Raw genomic sequence first — 21,812 nt, forward strand, 5'->3', positions numbered from 1 at the left:
CTAAAGAGACATTTCTCCAAAGAAGATATACAGACTGCCAACAGACACATGAAAGAATGCTCAACATCATTAATCATTAGAGAAATGCAAATCAAAACTACAATGAGATATCATCTCACACCGATCAGAATGGCCATCATCAAAAAATCTAGAAACAATAAATGCTGGAGAGGGTGTGGAGAAAAGGGAACCCTCTTGCACTGTTGGTGGAAATGTAAATTGATACAGCCACTATGGAGAACAGTATGGAGGTTCCTTAAAAAACTAAAAATAGAACTACCATACGACCCAGCAATCCCACTACTGGGCATATACTCTGAGAAAACCATAATTCAAAAAGAGTCATGTACCAAAATGTTCATTGCAGCTCTATTTACAATAGCCAGGACATGGAAGCAACCTAAGTGTCCATCATCGAATGAACGGATAAAGAAGACGTGGCACATATATACAATGGAATATTACTCAGCTATAAAAAGAAATGAAATGGAGGGATTTGTAGTGAGGTGGATGGAGTTAGAGTCTGTCATACAGAGTGAAGTAAGTCAGAAAGATAAAAACAAATACAGTATGCTAACACATATATATGGAATCTAAGAAAAAAGAAGGTCATGAAGAACCTAGTGGCAAGACGGGAATAAAGACACAGACCTACTAGAGAGTGGACTTGAGGATATGGGTAGGGGGAGGGGTGAGATATGACAGGGTGCGAGAGTGGCATGGACATATATACACTACCAAATGTAAAATAGATAGCTAGTGGGAAGCAGCCGCATAGCACAGGGAGATCAGCTCTGTGCTTTGTGACCACCTAGAGGTGTGGGATAGGGAGGGTGGGAGGGAGGGAGACGCAAGAGGGAGGAGATACGGGGATATATGTATATGTATAACTGATTCACTTTGTTATAAAGCAGAAACTAACACACCACTGTAAAGCTATTATACTCCAATGAAGATGTTAAAAAAAAAAAAAAAAACCTGCTTCAACTTTCACAGCCCCTGTGGTAGCAAGCAACAGAAACAGTGGGAGCACACAGATCAACAGTAGCAGGGAAATGAAGCCACCAAGCACTGTCAGCAGCAAAAGTCCGATGGCCAGGAAGCAAGAAGGTTACTCAGTACCCCATGAGGGAAGGAGGGGAAACTTGAGGGAAGAGCTTACAATCCTAGGGCTTGACAGAGTAATAACTCAGAGTCAAGAGCTGCTGCAGTGGTCCACAAGACTAATGCAGCCGTGGAAGACAGTTCAATTCTAAAAGTAAGTTTTTATAAGTTCATTATAGACTGCTTTAATAATATAGCAGAATGGAGCAGATTCCCAAACCTTCAGTGAGGAAGTTTTGATATAACAATAATAATAGTAACTACCATCTATTGGCACCATGTGTCACACACTGTGCTAAGTATTTCAAATGTATTTATCTTATTTAATATCATGGAAAATGCATTAGAATTAAGTAAAAAAAAGCTGAGTTCAAATGGCAATACCGCTATATGCTAGCCATACAGCCTTAGAATAGTTACCTAACCTCCTGGCATCTCTTCATATTAAGGTAGGAATAATAACACCTAGCTAAAAGGGTTGCCCTGAGGATTAAGGGAGATGTAAAAAATTGGGCTGTCTTCACAGTGTTACCAAAGTGAGTAAGATCCCCATGCAGTAGTGATTTGTCTTAACTGGGTGCTGGGTCCCCAGGTCATGGAACATATCCAAGTATAATGGATGTGTCATTGTTAAATTCTATAATAGATTCCATACAGTGTCATTTAATTTTTTTTCTACTTTAAACTATTAAAATGAAATTTCAGTTTTTAAACTATTTCATTCACCTAACATACCTGTCATTGTCCTAAATGCTGGAGGTGAGATAAAAAGAAAAGAGTCTATCCCCAGAGACAGTCAAATAAACAGACATCAGGAGGGTGCTAAGTGCTCTGACAGTGGTATTCACAGGGTGCTGGGGGCATGGAGGAAGGCCACCTAACCCAGAATGGAGGAGTCGTCATGAAACAGCAACACAGCCAGGCATCATACTAGAGGATTTTATCCTCAGAGGAGCCCCAAAAGGCAGGTAATATTAACTCATTTTACACATGAGAAAATCAGTTAATGGAGAAGCTATGTGACTTGTCCATGGCCACAGTGCTAAACAGTTAAAAAGTAGAATTTGAATCCAGTTCTGCCTGGTTTGAAACACAAGCTTTTTCTGCTACAGGATGCTGGAAAATTAATTTATGTGGAAAAATGTCATCCTCCAACAAAGTAGGATAAGAGAGTGTTAATTAATGTAGTAATATGCTGTCTCTCTTCTATGAAGATGATACTATTTTTTTTTTTTTTTGGCTGTGTCACACAGCATACAGGATCTTAGTGCCCCAACCAGGGATTGAACCCGTGCCCCCTGCAGTGGAAGCATGGAGACTTAACCACTGGACCGCCAGGGAAGTCTCTATGAAGATGATACTACTGATTAAAGTTCTTTACAATAATGAAATGGGTTTAATCTTATCCATCCAAACATCAGGCTTTTCTTTTCTCTCCACATGAACAAGGTATCCATTGTCATATCCTTAAAAATCATAAAATGCCTTTTCCTTCCCTCTCCTTTACTTGTTTCCTACTCCTTCCTTTATACAAGCGAGCAAGGCCCTCAATCGATAGGGGTTCTAGTAATGTTACACATCCACCCCAACTCCCCAACTTCACAGTATTAATGAATGACACAAAGAAAATATTCTATTCTTTTACTAAAAATACGATCATTCAAGGAAAATATTTTGTTTTTCTAGGTTGCTGACTCATAGGGGGAAAAGGTTAGGTCAGCAAAAACAGAGACAGTGGAACACTGGGGGAAAATATCTTGTTTTATAAGCTGACTTTATTCTGGAAAACTTAAATTAGAGCTTTACTTTGATACACAACTCTCTTATGATTGCATTAGAAGTTTTCATTCCATACAATTAAAAATCTCATCAGATAAAAATCTGCCTATCATGCACATGATGTCTGAATAACAGACTTAATAATTTATATTCTCAGAGACACAACATTCAGTATTTTCTAAACTAGTTCTTTTTACCAGACCAAAAATAGAGAATATAAAAGGGAAAGGGATAAAAACATCTGACAGAAATGATGGTAAGTGTTAACTTGATTAAACTATAATAATGCCATATGAAACATTATATTTTTAAAATTTAAATAATAGTTAATACATTCCAATGTGGTTATATATTATGGATGTATATCTCTGTCCTATCCAGCTCCACACCATTTTCACACTTAGGTACCCACTCTTTTAGTTTCTTGTGAATCCTTTTAGTTCTTTTACATACAAATAAACAAATATAAATAAATATTCTGATTCCTTGGCATTTTTTTGATGCAGAAAGTAGCTGCAATCAGGCACAAAGCACCCAGCTGTTCAGGTTGTACACTGTACAATCCAGAGGGTATGGGTCATACAGACTCTGATGTGAACAGGTACTCTGGAGTGTGTGGTAGTCCTGCATACTATATACACTACTGTGCAACCTGTTTCTTTTTTTCTTTAACTTAATATATAACTTGGAATTCTTTTCATATTTTTACATAGCATACTAATTTATTTTCACAGCTGTATAGTATTCCATTTTATGGATGGACCATATTTATTTATTCCCTTATTGATAGATATTTAAATTGTTTCAATTTTTTTGCTATTGCAATAATGAAATCTTTATATATAGGTCACATTACACATGTACAAATCTATCTGTAAGATAAATTTACAAAAATCAGAGTTTATACACACTTGCTATTTTGACAGAAAATGCCAAACTGCTCTCCATCAGGGCTGTACTATTTACCATTCCATTAATAATAGTGCCTCCATCAATAATAGTGCCTGGTATTCCAAATCCTCACCAACATGGTATACTATATTACTTGGATTTTGACAGTCATATTGATGAAAATGGTATCTTAATGTAGTCTGAGTGAGGCTGAGCATTTTTTTTTAGGCTTTCAGAACCTTTTATGTGAACTGTGTTTTCCTATCTTTTGCCAATTTTCCTATTCATTGTTAGCTTTTTACTGTCTAGTTTCTAGTTCTTAAATCCTAGGGAGATTATTCCTCTGTCTGCACTAAGAATTGCAAGTATATCTTCCTCCTTTTGTTCTTAGATTTTTTTTTTTTGGTTATGCAAAAGTTTGTGGCTAAATTTATCTTTTCTTTTATGATTTTTGGTTTAAGTCAAATGAAAGTCCTTGCCCACTCCACAAAGTTACAAAGAACTCTCATATTTTCTTACAGTTTCATTCTAAAATCTTTGATCCATTTGGAATCCACCTACAGTATAAGGTATAGATCCAACTCTTATTTTCTTCCCCAAGAAGATCACTCAGTTGTCTCAATCACATTTATTAAATGTGATTAGAGATGCAACCTTCATCATACACCAGATCTCATAAGTACTTGGGTCTACTACTGTACTTTTTTATTCTGGCCCATTTGTTATTCTATGTATTCATGTACCAACACTATTTTATTTTAATGATAGAAGCTTTATAATATGTTTTCATATCTGGTAAGGACAATGCTCACTGCTCTTTTTCAGCCAAGTTTCAGCCAAGTTTTCCTGGTTATTTTTGGTTATTTTTACACATTAACATCTAAATCTTCTTGTTTTTTTTTTTTAAAAAAAAAAAAAGCTAATTGTTGGGAATCACATTAAATTTACAAATTGATTGAGGAAGCACTGGTATCTATCTTTTTGATTTTTCCTGTCACAGTACTTGGTATATCTTTCCTTTTGTTCAAGTATTCTTTTGTGACCTTCTGCAGTGTTTTAAAGTGTCTTCATATGGGTCTTGCACATTTCTTATTTATTTAATTCCTAGGCATTTTGATATTTTTTCTATTAACTTAATGCCTTTTAAAACACCTATTATTTTGTAAAGGATAAAAACTGTTTTTGGAAAGCTTAGTAAAATCTTCTCGAAAACAATCTCTTTCACCCCAAATTCTATCACATGATTTAATGTCTTTATTTTTTAGTGTTTCTAGTAAACTAGTTTAAGGAAAAACAGGCCCAATTCATATATTAGATTTTAGTTGAAAATTGTGTAACTGCAATATGTTCGTTTATATCTAAGCGCATCTTATTTAACACTTCAACACATATACACATACAGCTTACAATTAATTAATTAGAAGACTTACTGAGTTATCATTACAAAGATGAAAATAATAACTCTAGAACAGACTCATAAGAGCTTTATAAGCAAGAACCTAATTCTCATCCTCCCTTGACAAAGTACTTTTATATCTACTTCAAAGTTCTTAACAAGCTATGTTGCCAAGGAACTCTAATGTCTTTTAGTTGTTTCTCTAAAGTGAAAAGGTAAACAGAAGAGACAAAGGACAGGTGTTGTAACAGTGGAGGAGAGATTTATTGGCTCAATACTAAACCCAAACAGTCTCTCCCCTCTCCCTCCTCTTCCACCTCCTCCATCATCATCATCATCATCATCATCATCTTAAAAAGCATATGAGAAAGGTGCTTTGTCAGAAGCTATCGAGTCATATACATCTAAATGTCTTTGAAGACTCACCAGGTTATTTCAATCAAGTGACTGGGGATCTTTAGTTCATTACTGAGTGTGACAGCTTATGCTTATGTCATTAGAAAGGGAAAAAAAAAAAGAAAAAAAAAAGGAGATCAAGGAGGCTTTTTCTTAGGAAACAGTGAAATTTTACATTAAGGTCATTTTAAGGGAGAAGGAGGCCTACCCAATAAGTTATCTGTCTGGATTCTGTGACTGACAAATTAGAAATGCCTCCTATTTATAAATTCACTGGAACTAATATTAAAAATGTCAATATCGCTTATTGTAAAGTTAGACCTATAGATTCAGTATTATACTTGAAGAAACACACATATAAGAAAATAACAATGTTTAGGAACTGTGACAACTTGTACACCTTATGACAGCAGAAATTCTTCAAGACAGCATTAGCTATTTATATAATCCTAGGGTTGTTTAAGAACATCGGCAAAAATCAGGAATGACTCCCTTCTCTGGGCTAGACTTTAACTGATCTTTTAAAATGGCATGAAAGTTTCAGGAAATCAAGATATAAAAAATCGGTCAAAGGGTTATTTTACTATCTCCTTGATTCTGTACCCAAAGGCAATATTCCCCCTGGTGGTACATTTTTTTCTTAGATTTTCAAGAATCTAAGCAGGTCAGGAATGCTACTCATTTGTCTTCGAGGTGGATGAATAGCATCTGCTTGTAACCCACAGCCCAACCCAGTGGGAAACAACAGAAAACTGCTTCAAAGAAGGAGTCCTGGGCTTCTTGAAAGGAGATCTTCATCAGACCAACAGCTCACTGCTCTCACAAGTTTCCTTAGACTACCTGACTGCCCTCTGCTTGCCAATCACTGGCTCAGTACAATCATGTGCATGCACTGTGCTAAATGCTTATGATATTATGCCAAAAAACCCAAGGCCTATGCTTTTAAGGCATCTACATGCTAGCGCTGGGAGAAAAATAACAAAAATGGAAACAACATAAACTAGATTTCAGATACTGAAAGGTGATATGATCATATGCGACTGGACAAAGGAGAGCTAATTTAGATTGGGTACTAGAGTTCCATCTAAGATCCAAATAATAGGTCAGCCAGGAGAAAAAACTGAGGGACCAAGTATTCCAGGCAGAGAACGTCTCAAGGCAGCAAAAAATTTGGGATGTTTACCCAACAAAAAAAGTGTGACTGGAGCATGATGAATGGGGAGAGAGAGGAGATGAAGTTAGAGAAGTAGGCAGGGTCTAGAGTACTTAGAGTCTTAGGCGTCATGTAAGAAATAGGAATTTTTGCTTGATCTTATTTTGTACAACCTGACTGTTCTCAGGAGATCTGAATTTGCCTTTTGCCTTATCTCTTACCTTTAACTTCTGCTTATTCTAGGTAGGCTGACTATACCCTAGCCTGAATTATGTCAGAATGTCAGTCAGTTCATTTGGGATATAATCAATTGGGGGAAGGGGGCAGTACAAAATGAAAATGCGAAGCCCCTTGTTAAAAAAAAATTATTAACAATTTCAAGAAAGTGACAGCAGAGCATTAAACCAAGTACAGGGTCCAACTAAGTGAGCAAGGCCTGTGTGACTGACTGCATAGGTCACATACCAATGAAGCTGGCCCTGAACTTGATAAATGTTACTTGAAAAAAATAAATGCCTTCTACTGATGAATAATTTGTTTTCATTTCACCTTATCTGTCAATCACATAAACTTATTCAAGATCTTTTAAATGGAGTAGCCTCTCAAACATGTGGTTTAAAGGAAGCTGCCAGGCTATATGGGAAAAGAATCAAAAAAAGAGTGGATATATGTATATGTGTATGTATAACGCATTCACTTTGCTGTATACCTGAAACTAACACAACATTGTAAATCAACTATACTCCAATAAAAATTAAATCTGCAAATATTTCCACATTTTTAAAGTGGATTCTACATGATGATAATTTAATATAAACAATTACTTTTTTGTTTTTATTTCAAAAAAAAATAAAGGAAGCTGCCAGGAAATAAAAAAACTAGGATATCAAGACTTACTGCGGCAATTTCATGCCATTATTGTGTACTAATTGGAAAACAGTGATTATCCGGTCTATTCTCAGGCAAACTACAATTCATTTGTTCTTACCATTTACTCAAATGTATTACTCTTCCTCTTTTAGGTAGAAGGAAAGTACTGCAATAAATACCTACTAAATAAACAGTTGTTAGTACTATTGGAATAATTGTTAGGTACTTCAAATTGCCAAATGGATCTAAATGGCTTTATTAGGCAGCCAGCTAGGAAATACAGCTCAGTGGCTAACATATTAAGATTTACATTGCAATGTCCTTAACTTATGCATTAAAAATACTAAAAAATGTAATTATAAACCAAATTTTTTTTTATTTTTGGCCACGCCGTGCGGCTTGCAAGATTTTAGTTCCAAGATCGGGGATAGAACCCATGCCACCTGCAGTGGAAGCACTGAGTCCTAACCACCGGACCACCAGGGAACTCCCACAAACCAAATTTTAAAAACAATACGTCTTTATAATCCTTAAGTCAGAAAGCCTGAAAACCAATAATCAGATGAGAAAACATTGTGACTATCAGGTTTTTTTTCCCATTTTTCCTTCTTTTCCCACCTTCTCCCATTTCACTCACCTCCATCCTCCAAAATAGTTTGTATGAAAAATAACAATGTATTTTACCTACTATGTAAAATTGAACATGATCATAGCTAACTAGAAAGGGTTCACAAGGTTCAATTATTTACTGCTAAAAATGATATTACAAATAAAAGATGCTGAGTCTGAAACATCAGTCCAGCCCCAGGTGTTTTAAGTTTGTAATCAACACCTCTACTTGCAGGACAGGGTTGTACTAGCCTTGCCTGAGGTGCTCTCATTCCATTCATGGTAGAACCCATTACTTAGCATTAGTTACCATAATGATTTATGCAACATCACAAGCACACTCAGACTCACAAGAACTGCAGCCAACACTGCTCAATTGCTATCAAGATTACTGTACCTTGGAAAAGAGTAATTTCATTTGCAATTACACAACAAAATAAAAGTACAAAACAAAGACACTATTATTGACATATTTATGCTGCTACCTCTTGCTACATGGAAGGGTTGCCTGGAAAAAAAGAATGGTCAAAGGGAATGTTTTGTTGGTTTCAGTGACATTAATGTTTGCACGGGGTTTGAGTTTATGCTGTAAGGAATTTAAAATATGACAGGTCTTGTCCTGAAAGAAATGACAATCTGGTATAAGAACTAAGGTAGATACAGATGAAAAAAATTTTCAAACATTCTCATAACACAGGAATAAGTCTGTAGACTCACAGAATCTTGAAATTTTCATGTCAAAGTAGAAAAGTCATGAGGACATGGGGAGGGGGAAGGGTAAGCTGGGACAAAGTGAGAGAGTGGTAGTGTATACATTGACATATATACACTACCAAATGTAAAATAGCTAGCTAGTGGGAAGCAGTCGCACAGCACAGGGAGATCAGCTCAGTGCTTTGTGACCAGCTAGAAGGGTGGAATAGGGAGGGTGAGAGGGAGGGAGACGCAAGAGGGAAGAGATATGGGGACATATGTATATGTATAACTGATTCACTTTGTTATAAAGCAGAAACTACACACCAAAAAAAAAAAAAAAAAGTAGAAAAGTCAGAAGATACTTTTTTTTTCCTTTTTCTTTTTGGTTTCTAATTTTCTGGCCCTGTGACCACAGTTAATCAGTTACTCTCTCAAGGTGACCATCATCACTCACCTGCACTACAGCAACTGCCTCCTAACTGTTCTATTTGCTCCCTTCCCTTTTCCACACCATAACCAATATCTTTTTAAAAATGTGACTCGGTTATCACTTGTATGCTTCATATTATTTTTAGAATAAAATACAAACCCTTGGACATGGCTTATAAGGCTCTGTATTATCTGGCCCCAGTATACCTGCTCTGACCCATTTCCTACCACTTTTCTCCCTGCTCACAAGGCTAGGAAGAGATGGCCTCCTTTTTGTTCTTCAGTGGTAAGTAGCTCTTTCTTGCCTAGGGGTCTTGGCATGACTTGGAATTGTCATTGTGTAGTTTGTTCCTTATCATCACTCAGGACTAGGCTCAAATGTCACATCCTCAGAAAGACCTTACTTTACTTCCCTTCCTCTTGACTTTCAATCACACTGTGCTGTTATCTGAAATTCCCTTATTTATGTGTCTGTTACTTGCTTTTCTCCTGAGTCCCTCAGTAGAAAGGACACACTCCATAACTGAACTGATCTTCTCTGACTTTCTCTGTGCCGTAGGCCCAGTAGGTTGAACAATGTCTGGCCCACAAGAGAGCACAGTAAATAAAATGTTGAATGACAAAGTCATTTAACTTGGCAGGACTTCAGCTTCCTCATCCATGAAGTGGGGATAATTATACCTGCTCTGGACATTAGCAATAAAGACTAATGTTTACTAAATGTTTACACTGTGAAAATTACTTACATGCATATTCTCATTTACTGTTATGATTCTTATTTTACACGTAAGGCCGTTAAGTTTTAAAAAGACCAAATAACTGACCTAAGGACACACGGCCATAGTGAGGACCCGGGTATGAATGTAGACCTGCTGTAACCTCAGAATCTGAGCTCTTAACCTCTACTTTATAGTTCCTTGAAAGATGCTTTCTTCCATTACAGCAAAATTGCCTATGCCGTCCGCCCCACGCAGGTCCTAGTTTGTCCTGTAGCACAACTGAAGAAAGCTATTACATCCCCCCATGCGTTTCTTTTCCAAGATGAACATCCCCATTTCCTTCAATCCTTCCTTAAATGATCCTCATATCCTGGTCACTATCCTCTCAAAAAACCAGTCGGACAACGTCTCTCCCGCCCCAGAACTGGTTAATTTTCACTGGGCAAATGGTTAAAGGACATCAGAGCAGTAGAAGCCGATTCCCAGGGGCTGGGGAAATGCAGATGTTCAAGTGTTCGAGTGGGCTGTGGTTAAAACAGGAAGACTTCCTGGGAGAGGTGATCCTCGAGCCGGAGCTCAGGGCAGTAATAGCGGATCGGCGGCCACAGTACCCCAGTCAAAGGACCGCGCGGGACAGCGGCCGCTGGGGTCCGCCGGGTCTAGACAAAGGCTGCTGGAGGTTAGGAAGATCGGGGACACAAACCCACGTGATGATGGCTAGCACGCGGAAGAACGCAAGTCGTTTTCCTAAAAGTAACTTAAATAGGTACTGGAGGGAAGCAAAGTGGGAGGAACAGTCAAGAAGCAAAACGCGAACTTACCCGGCAACCCGGCCTCCGTAGCCCCACTACAAACGCCGCCACCTGAGGAGCCCCGTAGCCAAGGCAGCGGCTGGCTCAACCCAGAGATCGCGAGACAGAGCAGGCCTCGCGAGATCTGGCCTCTGGCCTCTGACAGGCGGGCGTTCTTTCCGTGCCATGGGAGGGCTCTGGCGTACGGGATGGAGGCGTGTGGCTTTCTGCGGCTGGCTCTGGCACCACCCTGGGAACCCGACCAGGGCTGCGGAGAGGGTAGAGTCTTGTCTCAGGTCGGGGAGGAGCGGGACAGGGGGTGCTGAGAGGGAGCTGAGACGGCTCGGGACATGGAGGCGCCCGAGCTTGGCGGTGCAGCCGCCGCGGCGGCCGAAGAGCACGAACCCCTTCACGCGCGCACAGGAGGAGGATTGGCGGCGGCGGAACAAGACCGTCCTCACGTATGTGGCCGCGGCGGCCGTGGGCATGCTGGGGGCGTCCTACGCCGCCGTGCCCCTTTACCGGCTCTACTGCCAGGTAGGGCCGGCGCTGCCCGTTGGGCGGCCCGTCTGGAGGGGCGGGGGTGCGGGCAGTTCCCTAGACAGCGATGCTCCACGGTGCCGTATTGGAGGGATGTCCGAGATTATCTACCAAAGAAAATCACTTTCTAAGGAAACAGGCCTTAGAAAGTGACTTACTTGCCCAAGGTCACCAAGAAAGTGACAAGGCTGCCGGTAGAACCCGAGTTCTTAAAGTGATTGTGCCTATACTCCACTGCCTAGTGAAATTCCCCGATCTCAGCTACACCACCGGAAAGGTCTGCAACCTGTACTACGGTATCCAGCGATCTGCCTTACCCTCCTGCTGTTCACACACGGGCCCGCTTTTAAAATGTAATTTATGTTCATAACATTAATTCTGTGAACCACAGAAACCATGGTTTCTGTGCAAAGGTTAACCCTGGAAATGGGAGTGTGCTTGCTACTTGTAGTTAAACTGGGAGTAGCTTTCTATGCATACAAACTAGCATGAATTAGGACTTCGAGGCTTTCCCCCCTTGTTAATATGTAACTGTAATGTCCTTACCCAGGGCTCCCTTTTAGATCAGAAACTCTAGTGCAGTGGTTCTCAAAGTGCAGACCCCAGGACTAGCAGCAGCGTCATTACCTGGGAGGGGAACTTGAGCGCAGATTGTTGGGTTCGACTCCAGAACTGTTGAATCAGAAACTCTGGGGGCAGGGCCCAGCAGTCTGTATTCAGTAAGTTCCCTAGCAGATTTTGATGCAGGCTAATGTTTGAGAACCGCGGGCAAAGGCAGAGTTCACCTATTTCATATGTATTCTCCTAAGTTCTTAAGCAGTAGTTGGCTGTTTTGTCTGGGCATTAGGATCACCCATGGGGCTTCTTAAACAAACATGTCAGGGCTCCTGTACCCCAGAGATCCTGATTAGGAGACGTGGGTAGGGGTCAGGAATTTATGTTTTAAAAACATTCCATAAATGAGAGCTATACATTGGGTTCATTCAGTGAGTGAGTGATAGTGGTTCCCAAACTTTGTTGTACATCGGAATCACCTGGAGAGCTTTTCAAAATCCTGACACCCAGGTCACATCCCTAACCAATTAAATCAGAAGGTCTGGGAATGGGAGTCAGGAAGGAGTAATTTTTTAAAGATTCCAATGCTCAGAAGAGTTTGGGAATCACTGGTTAACTGCTCTTTCCTGCCTCTATTGTTAATGCCTGGCTTACTTCTCCTGTCCTTATGAAGATTAACTTTTGCCTTTATTTTCGATAATGACTGAAACAGCAGAAATCTGAAGGACTTTTCAGTCTCTTAATATCAGCATCTATGTAGGAAAGTGCTGTAGCTTGATTTCTGGAGGATGAGTGTAGAATGTGAATTAATTTTCATCAGAGGCCAGCCTGGACCAAGCATGAATTCCAGAACTACCAGTTGATTAAGTCGTAAGCAGACCTGAATCTAAAACAGCAAGTGTAGATCACCCCAAACCACCGGTGAGTAGGCAGGGGAAGGTGGGTGGTTGATTTTATTCTTCAGGCAATATTTAACAATGTCTGAAGACATTTTAGGTTGTCACAACCTGGGAAGTGAAGGGGGGAGGGTGCTACTGGTATCTAGTGGGTAGAGGCTAAGGGATGCTGCTAAACATCCAGCACTGCAGAGGGCAGATCCATTCCCCCACCACCACCAAAAAAACGAAAAACAGAATTATCCTCTCCAAAATGTCATTAGTTCCAAGATTGAGAAACCCTGCTCCAAACTGAAGTGAATGACAATATTTCATGCACCTGGGTGAAAGTGCAGGGCAGGAAAGTAAAAACAATTGTAATTTGTAATCCTAAACTTAAATCATAGTTGGATGTTTAGTAGTGACATTTCCAAAAGAGCATCTCTTATTTTTGGAATCACGGAACTTTAGAGCCAAAAAATTAGGGATCATATAAACCACTTCATACACTGAGCTCATTTTATGAGTATGGAAAGTGTAGCCCAAAGAAAGTAAGATTTAGTTAGTTTTTAGAGCTAGTGACAGAACTAAACTGGAGCGCAGGACATTTTCTTTTCAGTGCCTTTTTCTATTGTTTAATTTCTCAAAGCATCACATTTACTAATTTGAAGAATCTGTATTCAAAGACTGCCTGTCAGAAAGAAAACATTCAGGAATCTTTATTTAAGTGACTCAGGTTCTTCAGGAAAACATCTTAAAACTTAGCCCTTTTGAGCAGAAGTATATACTTGTCTATTAAGCAAGAGTAAATAAAGGTTTGCCCTCTGATGTATCTTGTAGGGTTATAATGTAACTTCATATTGCATGGCAGCTGAGTGAAGCTGGTTGACTTGTGTAACAAGCTAAGATGGTAATACTATATTTTGCTGGGAGTCTTCACTAGCCTCAAATTTGGTATTTTTTTTCCTAGTATAGTAACAGATTAATTATCTGGAGACCAGAATTCTGGCAACCTCAAGCATCAGAAGAATGATTTTTTTTTAAGCATCTCTGATAAGGAAATAATTAATGGCAATGAAGATAGACAAGAAGTATCACAGATTATCCTGATGCCTCATGATTAGTTGATTCAGTGGCCAAAGAGATCAGGTTCTCTGATTAACTGGTAATATATATATATAAAAGATGTACTATACAAAAAAATACAGAAAAAAATTTACAAAAATATTTACCAACATGGAAAAATACTTATGATGCTTGAGAAAAGCAGACTACAGAAGTGAAGCTACAAACTAATCTGTGCTCTAAAAGTTATGATATGAAAAAGGACCAGACAGGAATGTGGAAAAATGGAATTATTTAAATAGTTTATTGAAATGACAGCGTTGTGGGTAAATTTTATTTCTAATAATAGTTGATATGAAATATTAACAATAAGGGGATATATGTTTAATGAAAAGTTCAGCTAAAAATTCTGAGCTCTATTATCAGTGGAGAGTCTGCTCTCTTTCAAATGATTCATTTTTGACCATGCCATATAACCAAGTGATTACTGAATAATATGACTTTAACCAGTATAGGCCCTTGACACCCAAAAAGTGGTCAAACCATTGGCACATTCATAGGAAACGGCCAGTGATAGTATATAAACTTTGCTGCTACTGGATTATTAAAGTTAAATAGTTTTTAAAATTTTGTTTCATCCAATAAATAGGTCATCAGCACCTAAAACTACTGTATTATTGTTTAGCATATTATATTGTACCTTGTTGTCTTTTCCTAGACTACTGGACTTGGAGGATCGGCCGTAGCAGGTCATGCATCAGACCAGATTGAAAACATGGTACCTGTTAAGGATCGCATCATTAAAGTCACCTTTAATGCAGATGTGCATGCAAGTCTCCAGTGGAACTTTAGACCTCAGCAAACAGAAATATATGTAAGTGATTAAAGCAGTTTTTAAAAGATTGCTTTTTTCAATGTAAAAATTCTTTCTTTCATCGCTTACTGTTTCACAATTTAGGAAACATTCATCTAAACTTAATTTCAAAAGCTGACAGATTCCATTACTGTAATCCTTTTATTCCTTCAGACTACTTTTTGACAGTGCCCTATATTCTGACCTAATGTAACAGGATATACTTTCAACTTTTAAGTTACATGGCATTATAATAAAAGTCAGTTTGGAACTATGGAAAATACCATGTTGTTATTAGAATCATATTAAGAATTCACTAAGAAGTTCTCTGGTCACTAATCTTGAGAGTAGGAGCAGCTGTCATGCTTTATAGTTGACTTTGCCTCAGGTACAGATGATACAAGCAAAATGTTGAAAATCATTGGTTACAATGGAAAGTAGTTTACTGATTTACATCAGAAGTATCCCTGTCCCTTAAAAAAAAATTTAAGGATCTTTGAAGTAATCATGCTAAATAGTCATGTTCTATATCAGAAAGATTATACACCTTAAAAGTTTCCTATAATTGTGATTAGAGGATTTAACTGAAATTATCTCATGAACTGAATAGCCAGAAAAGCTTAATTGTAACTCTTATTGGAAAACCCTATTAATATTAGTGCTTCCCCAGGTTAGTAAGCTTCATTGAATCTCTTCGGTGATTTGAGGGTGTTATAGATTATAGTTCTTTCTGTTTGTTTTTTTTTTTTAAATTAATTTATTTATTTTTGGCTGCATTGGGTCTTCGTTGCTGCATGCAGGCTTTCTCTAGTTGTGGTGAGTGGGGGCTACTCTTCATTGCGGTGCACGGGCTTCTTATTGTGGTGGCTTCTCTCGTTGTGGAGCATGGGCTCTAGATGCGCAGGCTTCAGTAGTTGTGGCACGCTGGCTTAGTTGCTCTGCAGCATGTGGGATCTTCCTGAACCAGGGCTTGAACCCATGTCCCCTGCATTGGCAGGCGGATTCTTAACCACTGCGCCACCAGGGAAGCCCTAGATTATGGTTCTGAATATTAGTTGCAATCACACAGTAGTATTCAGTGGTATTAGTTGCTAAATTGGTACATGCAACAGAGCATCCTTTGGACGTTGACTTCTTTTTTTTTTTTTTTAATTATGTCTCATTTTACGTTGACTTCTTTAAAGCCTTGCAATTTATTTTATCCATTATTTTCTCTCAAAAAAAATGTATTAGTGCTTTTTGGTTAAATAAAAGTTCTATTCTGTTAGTTTTACTCTGGTTTACATTTACTCTGGTTGTAAACTAAGTTTAAGGTTGGTAACTTTTTTTAAAAAGAATCTTTAGTCAATTATATAATATTCAGGGATAAGTGTTAAGAAGTTAGGCTTGGCTTTTCTTACATCTTTATTGAAGTATAATTGCTTTACAATGTTGTGTTAGTTTCTGCTATACAACAAAGTGAATCAGCTATATGTATATATATATCCCCATATCCCCTCCCTTTTGAGCCTCCCTCCAACCCTCCCTATCCCACCCCTCTAGGTCATCACAAAGCGTGGAGCTGATCTCCCTGTGCTATGCAGCTGCTTCCCACTAGCTATCTATTTTACATTTGGTAGCGTATATATGTCAGTGCTGCTCTCTCACTTCGTCCCAGCTTACCCTTCCCCCTCCCCGTGTCCCTAAGTCCATTCTCTATGTCTGCGTCTTTATTCCTGTCCTGCCCCTAGGTTCTTCAGAACCTTTTTTTTTTTTAGATTCTATATATATGTGTTAGCATACGGTATTTGTTTTTCTCTTTCTGACTTACTTCACTCTGTATGACAGACTCTAGGTCCATCCACAACACTACAAATAACTCAATTTTGTTTCTTTTTATGGCAGAGCAATATTCCATTGTATATATGTGCCACATCTTCTTTATCCATTCATCTGTTGATGGACACTTAGGTTGCTTCCATGTCCTGGCTATTGTAAATAGTGTTGCAGTGAACATTGTGGTACATGACTCTTATTGAATTATGGTTTTCTCAGGGTATATGCCCAGTAGTGGGATTGCTGGGTCATATGGTAGTTCTATTTTTAGTTTTTTAAGGAACCTCCATACTGTTCTCCATAGTGGCTGTATCAATTTACATTCCCACCAACAGTGCAGGAGGGTTTCCTTTTCTCCACACCCTCTCCAGCATTTATTGTTTGTAGATTTTTTGATGATGGCCATTCTGACCAGTGTGATGTGATACCTCATTGTGGTTTTGATTTGCATTTCTCTTATGATTAGTGATGTTGAGCATTCTTTCATGTGTTTGTTGGCAATCTGTATGTCTTCTTTGGAGAAATGTCTATTTAGGTCTTCCACCCATTTTTGGATTGACTTGTTTGTTTTTTTGATATTGAGCTGCATGAGCTGCTTGTATATTTTGGAGCTTAATCCTTTGTCAGTTGCTTCGTTTGCAAATATTTTCTCCCATTCTGAGGGTTGTCTTTTCATCTTATGTTTTCCTTTGCTGTGCAAAAGCTTTTAAGTTTCATTACATCCCATTTATTTTTGTTTTTATTTCCATTTCTCTAGGAGGTGTATCAAAAAGGATCTTGCTGTGATTTATGTCATAGAATGTTCTGCCTATGTTTTCCTCTAAGAGTTTTAGTGTCTGGCCTTACATTTAGGTCTTTAATCCATTTTGAGTTTATTTTTGTGTATGGTGTTAGATAGTGTTCTAATTTCATTCTTTTACATGTAGCTGTCCAGTTTTCCCAGCACCACTTATTGAAGAGGCTGTCTTTTCTCCATTGTATTTTCTTGCCTCCTTTGTTGGACACATTTTAAATAACTTCATCTGCAGATTATTGCTTGAAGACTTCAGACATACAAGAGGACAGTCCATAACTAAGTATGCATAAGAGAACATTGGTTCTCCACTGACATATGCAAGTAACATTTGAAAATCAAATGTTCTTGGGTAGTATTCACAATTTATTTTGCTGACCCTTAACATTAGTTTAAATGAGGTATTATGTCTGAAATGAAAATAATGACTAATTTAGGAGGGAAAGAAAGAGCCATGTTGAGATATAAGGATAATGTATATTTTCCTTAAAACAGGTAGTGCCAGGGGAGACTGCACTGGCATTTTATAAAGCTAAGAATCCTACTGACAAACCAGTAATTGGAATTTCTACATACAATGTTGTACCATTTGAAGCTGGACAGTACTTCAATAAAATACAGGTATAACTAAATGCAAACATTACAGAATGTGATAAAGGTACATGAAATTGTTTGATACTAAATCTATTTCAGTGTTTTTTTAGTAGGTACTAATTTTTTAAAGTTCATTTCTTCTGAACTTCAAACTGTTTTTTTCATTGCTTATAATAGCTATGCAGAGGTTGAGAGTCAAACCATATAGATACCTGCTTTTTTAAGATTAGAAGAATTTGCTGATTCTCAATCCTTAAAGCAAAACTCAATCTGAGATAAAAGATGCTGTTATTCTATCACAGAATTTAAAGATTATAATTAACAGTATGCTTATTAAAGCCAATAAATGCATTAGTTTCTATTATAGGTAATAGAATAGAAATATTAATTAATGAATACCTTTCTATAACTTCTAGTGCTTCTGTTTTGAAGAACAAAGGCTTAATCCGCAAGAGGAAGTAGATATGCCGGTATTTTTCTACATTGATCCTGAATTTGCTGAAGATCCAAGAATGGTGAATGTTGATCTCATCACTCTTTCTTATACTTTTTTTGAAGCAAAGGAGGGGCATAAGTTGCCGGTCCCAGGCTATAATTGAAGTCAGAACTAAGTCCTGCTTCTAATTTGTGATTTTTGAAAAATCATGTATCTTCTCAGAGGAGAAATATTTACAATAATGTGAAGCGTTCTATTTTAAATTTTACATACTTATGGTTCTTTTTTCCCAACTAATTTACCCAACTTACAATGTGTAACTGTTCAAAACCATACTTAGAGTTTAAGTAGTATTAGAGGAAACTGCTTTGTTTCTTAAATATGTTGGCATGGACTTGACGGTTCAGCTTAATTCACTGGTCGCCTTTCAAATTATGAGCACTTCATACTTGTAACAATGAAGTTTTATTATTATTTCTAGAATAGTTGTTTACTACTTTCATTACGAACAGTCACTATTTTAAAAGCTCAAAATGGAAGAGGAATCACTAAGCCCTAACAGCTTGCCTAAAGATTACATTCTGATTTCAAATTTGACTGTATTTTTCCTTTAAGATCTAGGGCTATTTTACATTCAGAGTACTAAGTAAGTACTTTGAAATTTCAGTACCATGAAATTTAAATAAAATGCATAAGTATATCTAGTTAGGTTTCTAGCATTTCTTGTGATAGTTCCAAGTCTCCAAATTTTAAAATGTTAAGTGGGATTGTGAAGATTTACTGACAGCAGAGTTCTTCTGAAAAAAGATGTATTAAACTGTTTTAATAGTAATTTATTTGTCATTGTAATTTATGACAAACCAAAGTACAATTTATTCTGAATGTTTTCCAGTAGTCTTTTTTCCAAAAAGAAAAAAAAGGAGCATTTAGTATTATAAAGAATTATATTTAAAGGCAAACAGTGTAGAATCCAGTAACCTCTTGAGGGCACCTGAAATATTAAACTACAATCATCAAGGCTTTTACAATTCATAATCCTAAACAAGAGTATTATTTATGAAGAAGTGCAAATTGACTTTTACATTCAACTTTAGTTAAATGAAGGCACTCAGCATTCTTCCTGAATAATAATAGTTTTTCACATTTCATGCTTTCATCTATTAACAATTATTTTGTAATGAAACAGTCTTCATCTACTCTTATCCCAGCTCTTGTGATGATTTCTAAACGTAGGAAGGTCTGAAACATAAGGTGCTACACTTAATCTGGTTGGCCTCAGTACCATGAATTTTTCTTCTGCTGAAGTTTTAAGTAAATATATGTTACAACCAAGTTCTTTTGAGATAAAGCTTGAGCTGCTGTCAGGAACCATAAATGTTACTCTGGAACTGTTACTCTTCTGTTTAAACTTCATTACTGCAGAGGAGAAATGTTCCACTATGGCTTTGATGTTCTGGAAGGTCTTAACTTCTGGGTCTCAAAGCTGGACAGGGTATACCTTTAGGAGAATCGGCACCCATAATGCTGCTAGTGAGCTGGTCATCCACTTCCACCTGGAATAAAAAGAAGAGTCAGCCATCTCCATCTTTTCCTCTTTCCCCATTCCTTGTAACTAGAGAGCCACAGTCTAGTAGAGGAAAGGTGGGAATGTACTACTTCCACGGGGGAGGGTGTGGAGGGAATAAATAAGGTTAATAGGTTACTGGTGGCGGTGCGCATTTATTAGTAAATAAATGGAATGATTAGTAAAGCAATAGAATCCAGACCAATCTAGACTAACAATGAATGGCTTCTACCAATCCCAGCTAACAGGTATTAACTGCACATAAAAGACACATCTGATTCTAGTGCTAAGAAGTTTTTATCATCTGTTTTTGTTAGCATTAACATTTCTATACCATAAACCTACTTCTGCATTCCCAAGATTTATAATTTTTAGCTAACATGGTCACAAAATGTATTTCATTAGTGAACAATAGTTCATTACAATTTGAGTGACTCAGAGGAACTTGTGTAATAATATCTCACTTATCAGAGTGTCAGACTGTGATGGCCCTTACAAAATGTAAATAATAAATGCAGAAAGTGACAGTTACACTGAAATCATGTGGAATGTAAGTTGTGTAAGTTGAAGCCTTTACCTCAACAGTCAGTGTGACTTTGAGCTCCTTTATGGTGGTGAACATCAATGTCTTCATAAATAGCTCTGAAACAAACAAGCCATAATGGCAAAAGGGTTATATATCAATTTCAATGTACTATTTTGGCTCTTAACTGCCAACAACTTAACTAAAAATCTGGTGCTATTTTAGGTGTTCAGGAAATCAGGCTGTATCAGTAAATAAAAACAAAGGTCTCTGTCCTGAAGCTTACATTATAACTTTCTTAGATCCTAATGCTGCTATTCCCATACATCTTATAAATATGTATCTTATGTAGCCATTTTACTTGTAATTTAATGAGAAATATGGCTCAAAATTTGGACAGTTTGCTTCCTGCTTTTAAAAATAAAGCAAAAATTGTTCAGCTTTCCCTGGCTTTATAAAAAACATTAAAAATTAATATTCTAGCTTATTTAACATATGTTATTACAGTCCAAATTCCTGAGCTACCTTTAGCATATAACTGTCATCTTTGTGCTTTGTATATAGTCATTTTTCTATGACAGCCTTTGTTCAATTCTTTATATTTGTCTTATATATGTCTGTAGATAGAACATATCTATACCTAGAAATATGACATTAATATATACAGTATAACAACACATGGCTAAGGAAAAAAAATCTCATAAAAATCACAGCACGTTGAAGGCATGATCCCTAACCTCAAGTAGCCCCAGCATGGTCCAGAAATTTTAATGTTTTTCTAATAAGTTTTGTCTCTCGTTTTCCACAAAAAAGTATTTCAACCTCCTTTACTCTATTCAAATCTCTGATGCCCCTCCTCTCAGTCAGAAACCTCACATTTTAGTAAATTAAATGTCTGGATATGGAAACCTCCTCATGCTTCCAACACCAAATCTTCAAGTCTGTTTTCATCTGCACCATCATCTACTTCTATGATCCTATCTGTCTACCCCTAGCTTCTCAAACACCTCACTCATTTAGATATCTCCCTTCCTCAATCTTCAGCCTCTCATTCTCCACTAAATCCTACCCCTTAGGATTCACAGATGTTCCAGCATCTCCCATTTTATAAAATAATACAGTCCTTTATCCCATGTCTACTTAATCACCTCAGTAATCCTCTAGCTCCCAAGCCACTTTCCACAATCCCTTCATGTTTAAGTTTCTATGTAAGTTACCTGTGCACTTATTGTCTACTTCATCTCTTACTTTTTAATGCACTGAAATTTGGTTCTGTCCCCATCAGTTTACCAAAATGCTTCTACTAAAATCACCAATGATTTCCTGTTACTTAGTCCATTATCAAGTGTTTGTCTTCAGCAATGTT

The 21,812-nt window shown here is 37.5% G+C and overlaps 3 protein-coding genes across 7 annotated transcripts in view; 1 reads left to right on the top strand and 2 right to left on the bottom strand.

Annotated features, from left to right (window-relative positions):
- The window catches only part of STXBP4 (syntaxin binding protein 4), a 192,663-nt gene extending 181,690 nt beyond the window's left edge, over nt 1–10,973 (bottom strand). For 3 of the 4 annotated variants that reach the window (XM_057535727.1, XM_057535726.1, XM_007177289.3), the window contains exon 1: nt 10,864–10,973. The gene's annotated coding sequence lies outside the window, so the exon portion shown is untranslated. The remainder of the gene's footprint in view (nt 1–10,863) is intronic. The other variant, XM_007177290.3, reaches the window with a different exon arrangement.
- LOC103016135 (cytochrome c oxidase assembly protein COX11, mitochondrial) lies at nt 10,967–20,890 on the top strand. Its single transcript, XM_028165243.2, has 4 exons — nt 10,967–11,370; nt 14,587–14,742; nt 17,825–17,950; nt 18,340–20,890. Exons 1-4 carry the CDS (start codon nt 11,020–11,022, stop codon nt 18,520–18,522), a joined length of 816 nt encoding a protein of 271 aa, XP_028021044.2. The 5' UTR covers nt 10,967–11,019; the 3' UTR covers nt 18,523–20,890.
- TOM1L1 (target of myb1 like 1 membrane trafficking protein) overlaps nt 19,825–21,812 on the bottom strand; it is a 53,511-nt gene continuing 51,523 nt past the window's right edge. For both annotated transcript variants that reach the window (XM_007177286.3, XM_007177287.3), the window contains 2 exons: nt 20,501–20,565; nt 19,825–19,912 (listed from right to left, as the gene is read on the bottom strand). In XM_007177286.3, coding sequence (XP_007177348.1) covers nt 20,502–20,565 — 64 coding nt within the window. In that variant the 3' untranslated portion in view covers nt 19,825–19,912; nt 20,501. The remainder of the gene's footprint in view (nt 19,913–20,500; nt 20,566–21,812) is intronic.

This window comes from Balaenoptera acutorostrata, chromosome 20 (assembly GCF_949987535.1).
Source record: "Balaenoptera acutorostrata chromosome 20, mBalAcu1.1, whole genome shotgun sequence".
Lineage (NCBI taxonomy): Eukaryota > Metazoa > Chordata > Mammalia > Artiodactyla > Balaenopteridae > Balaenoptera > Balaenoptera acutorostrata.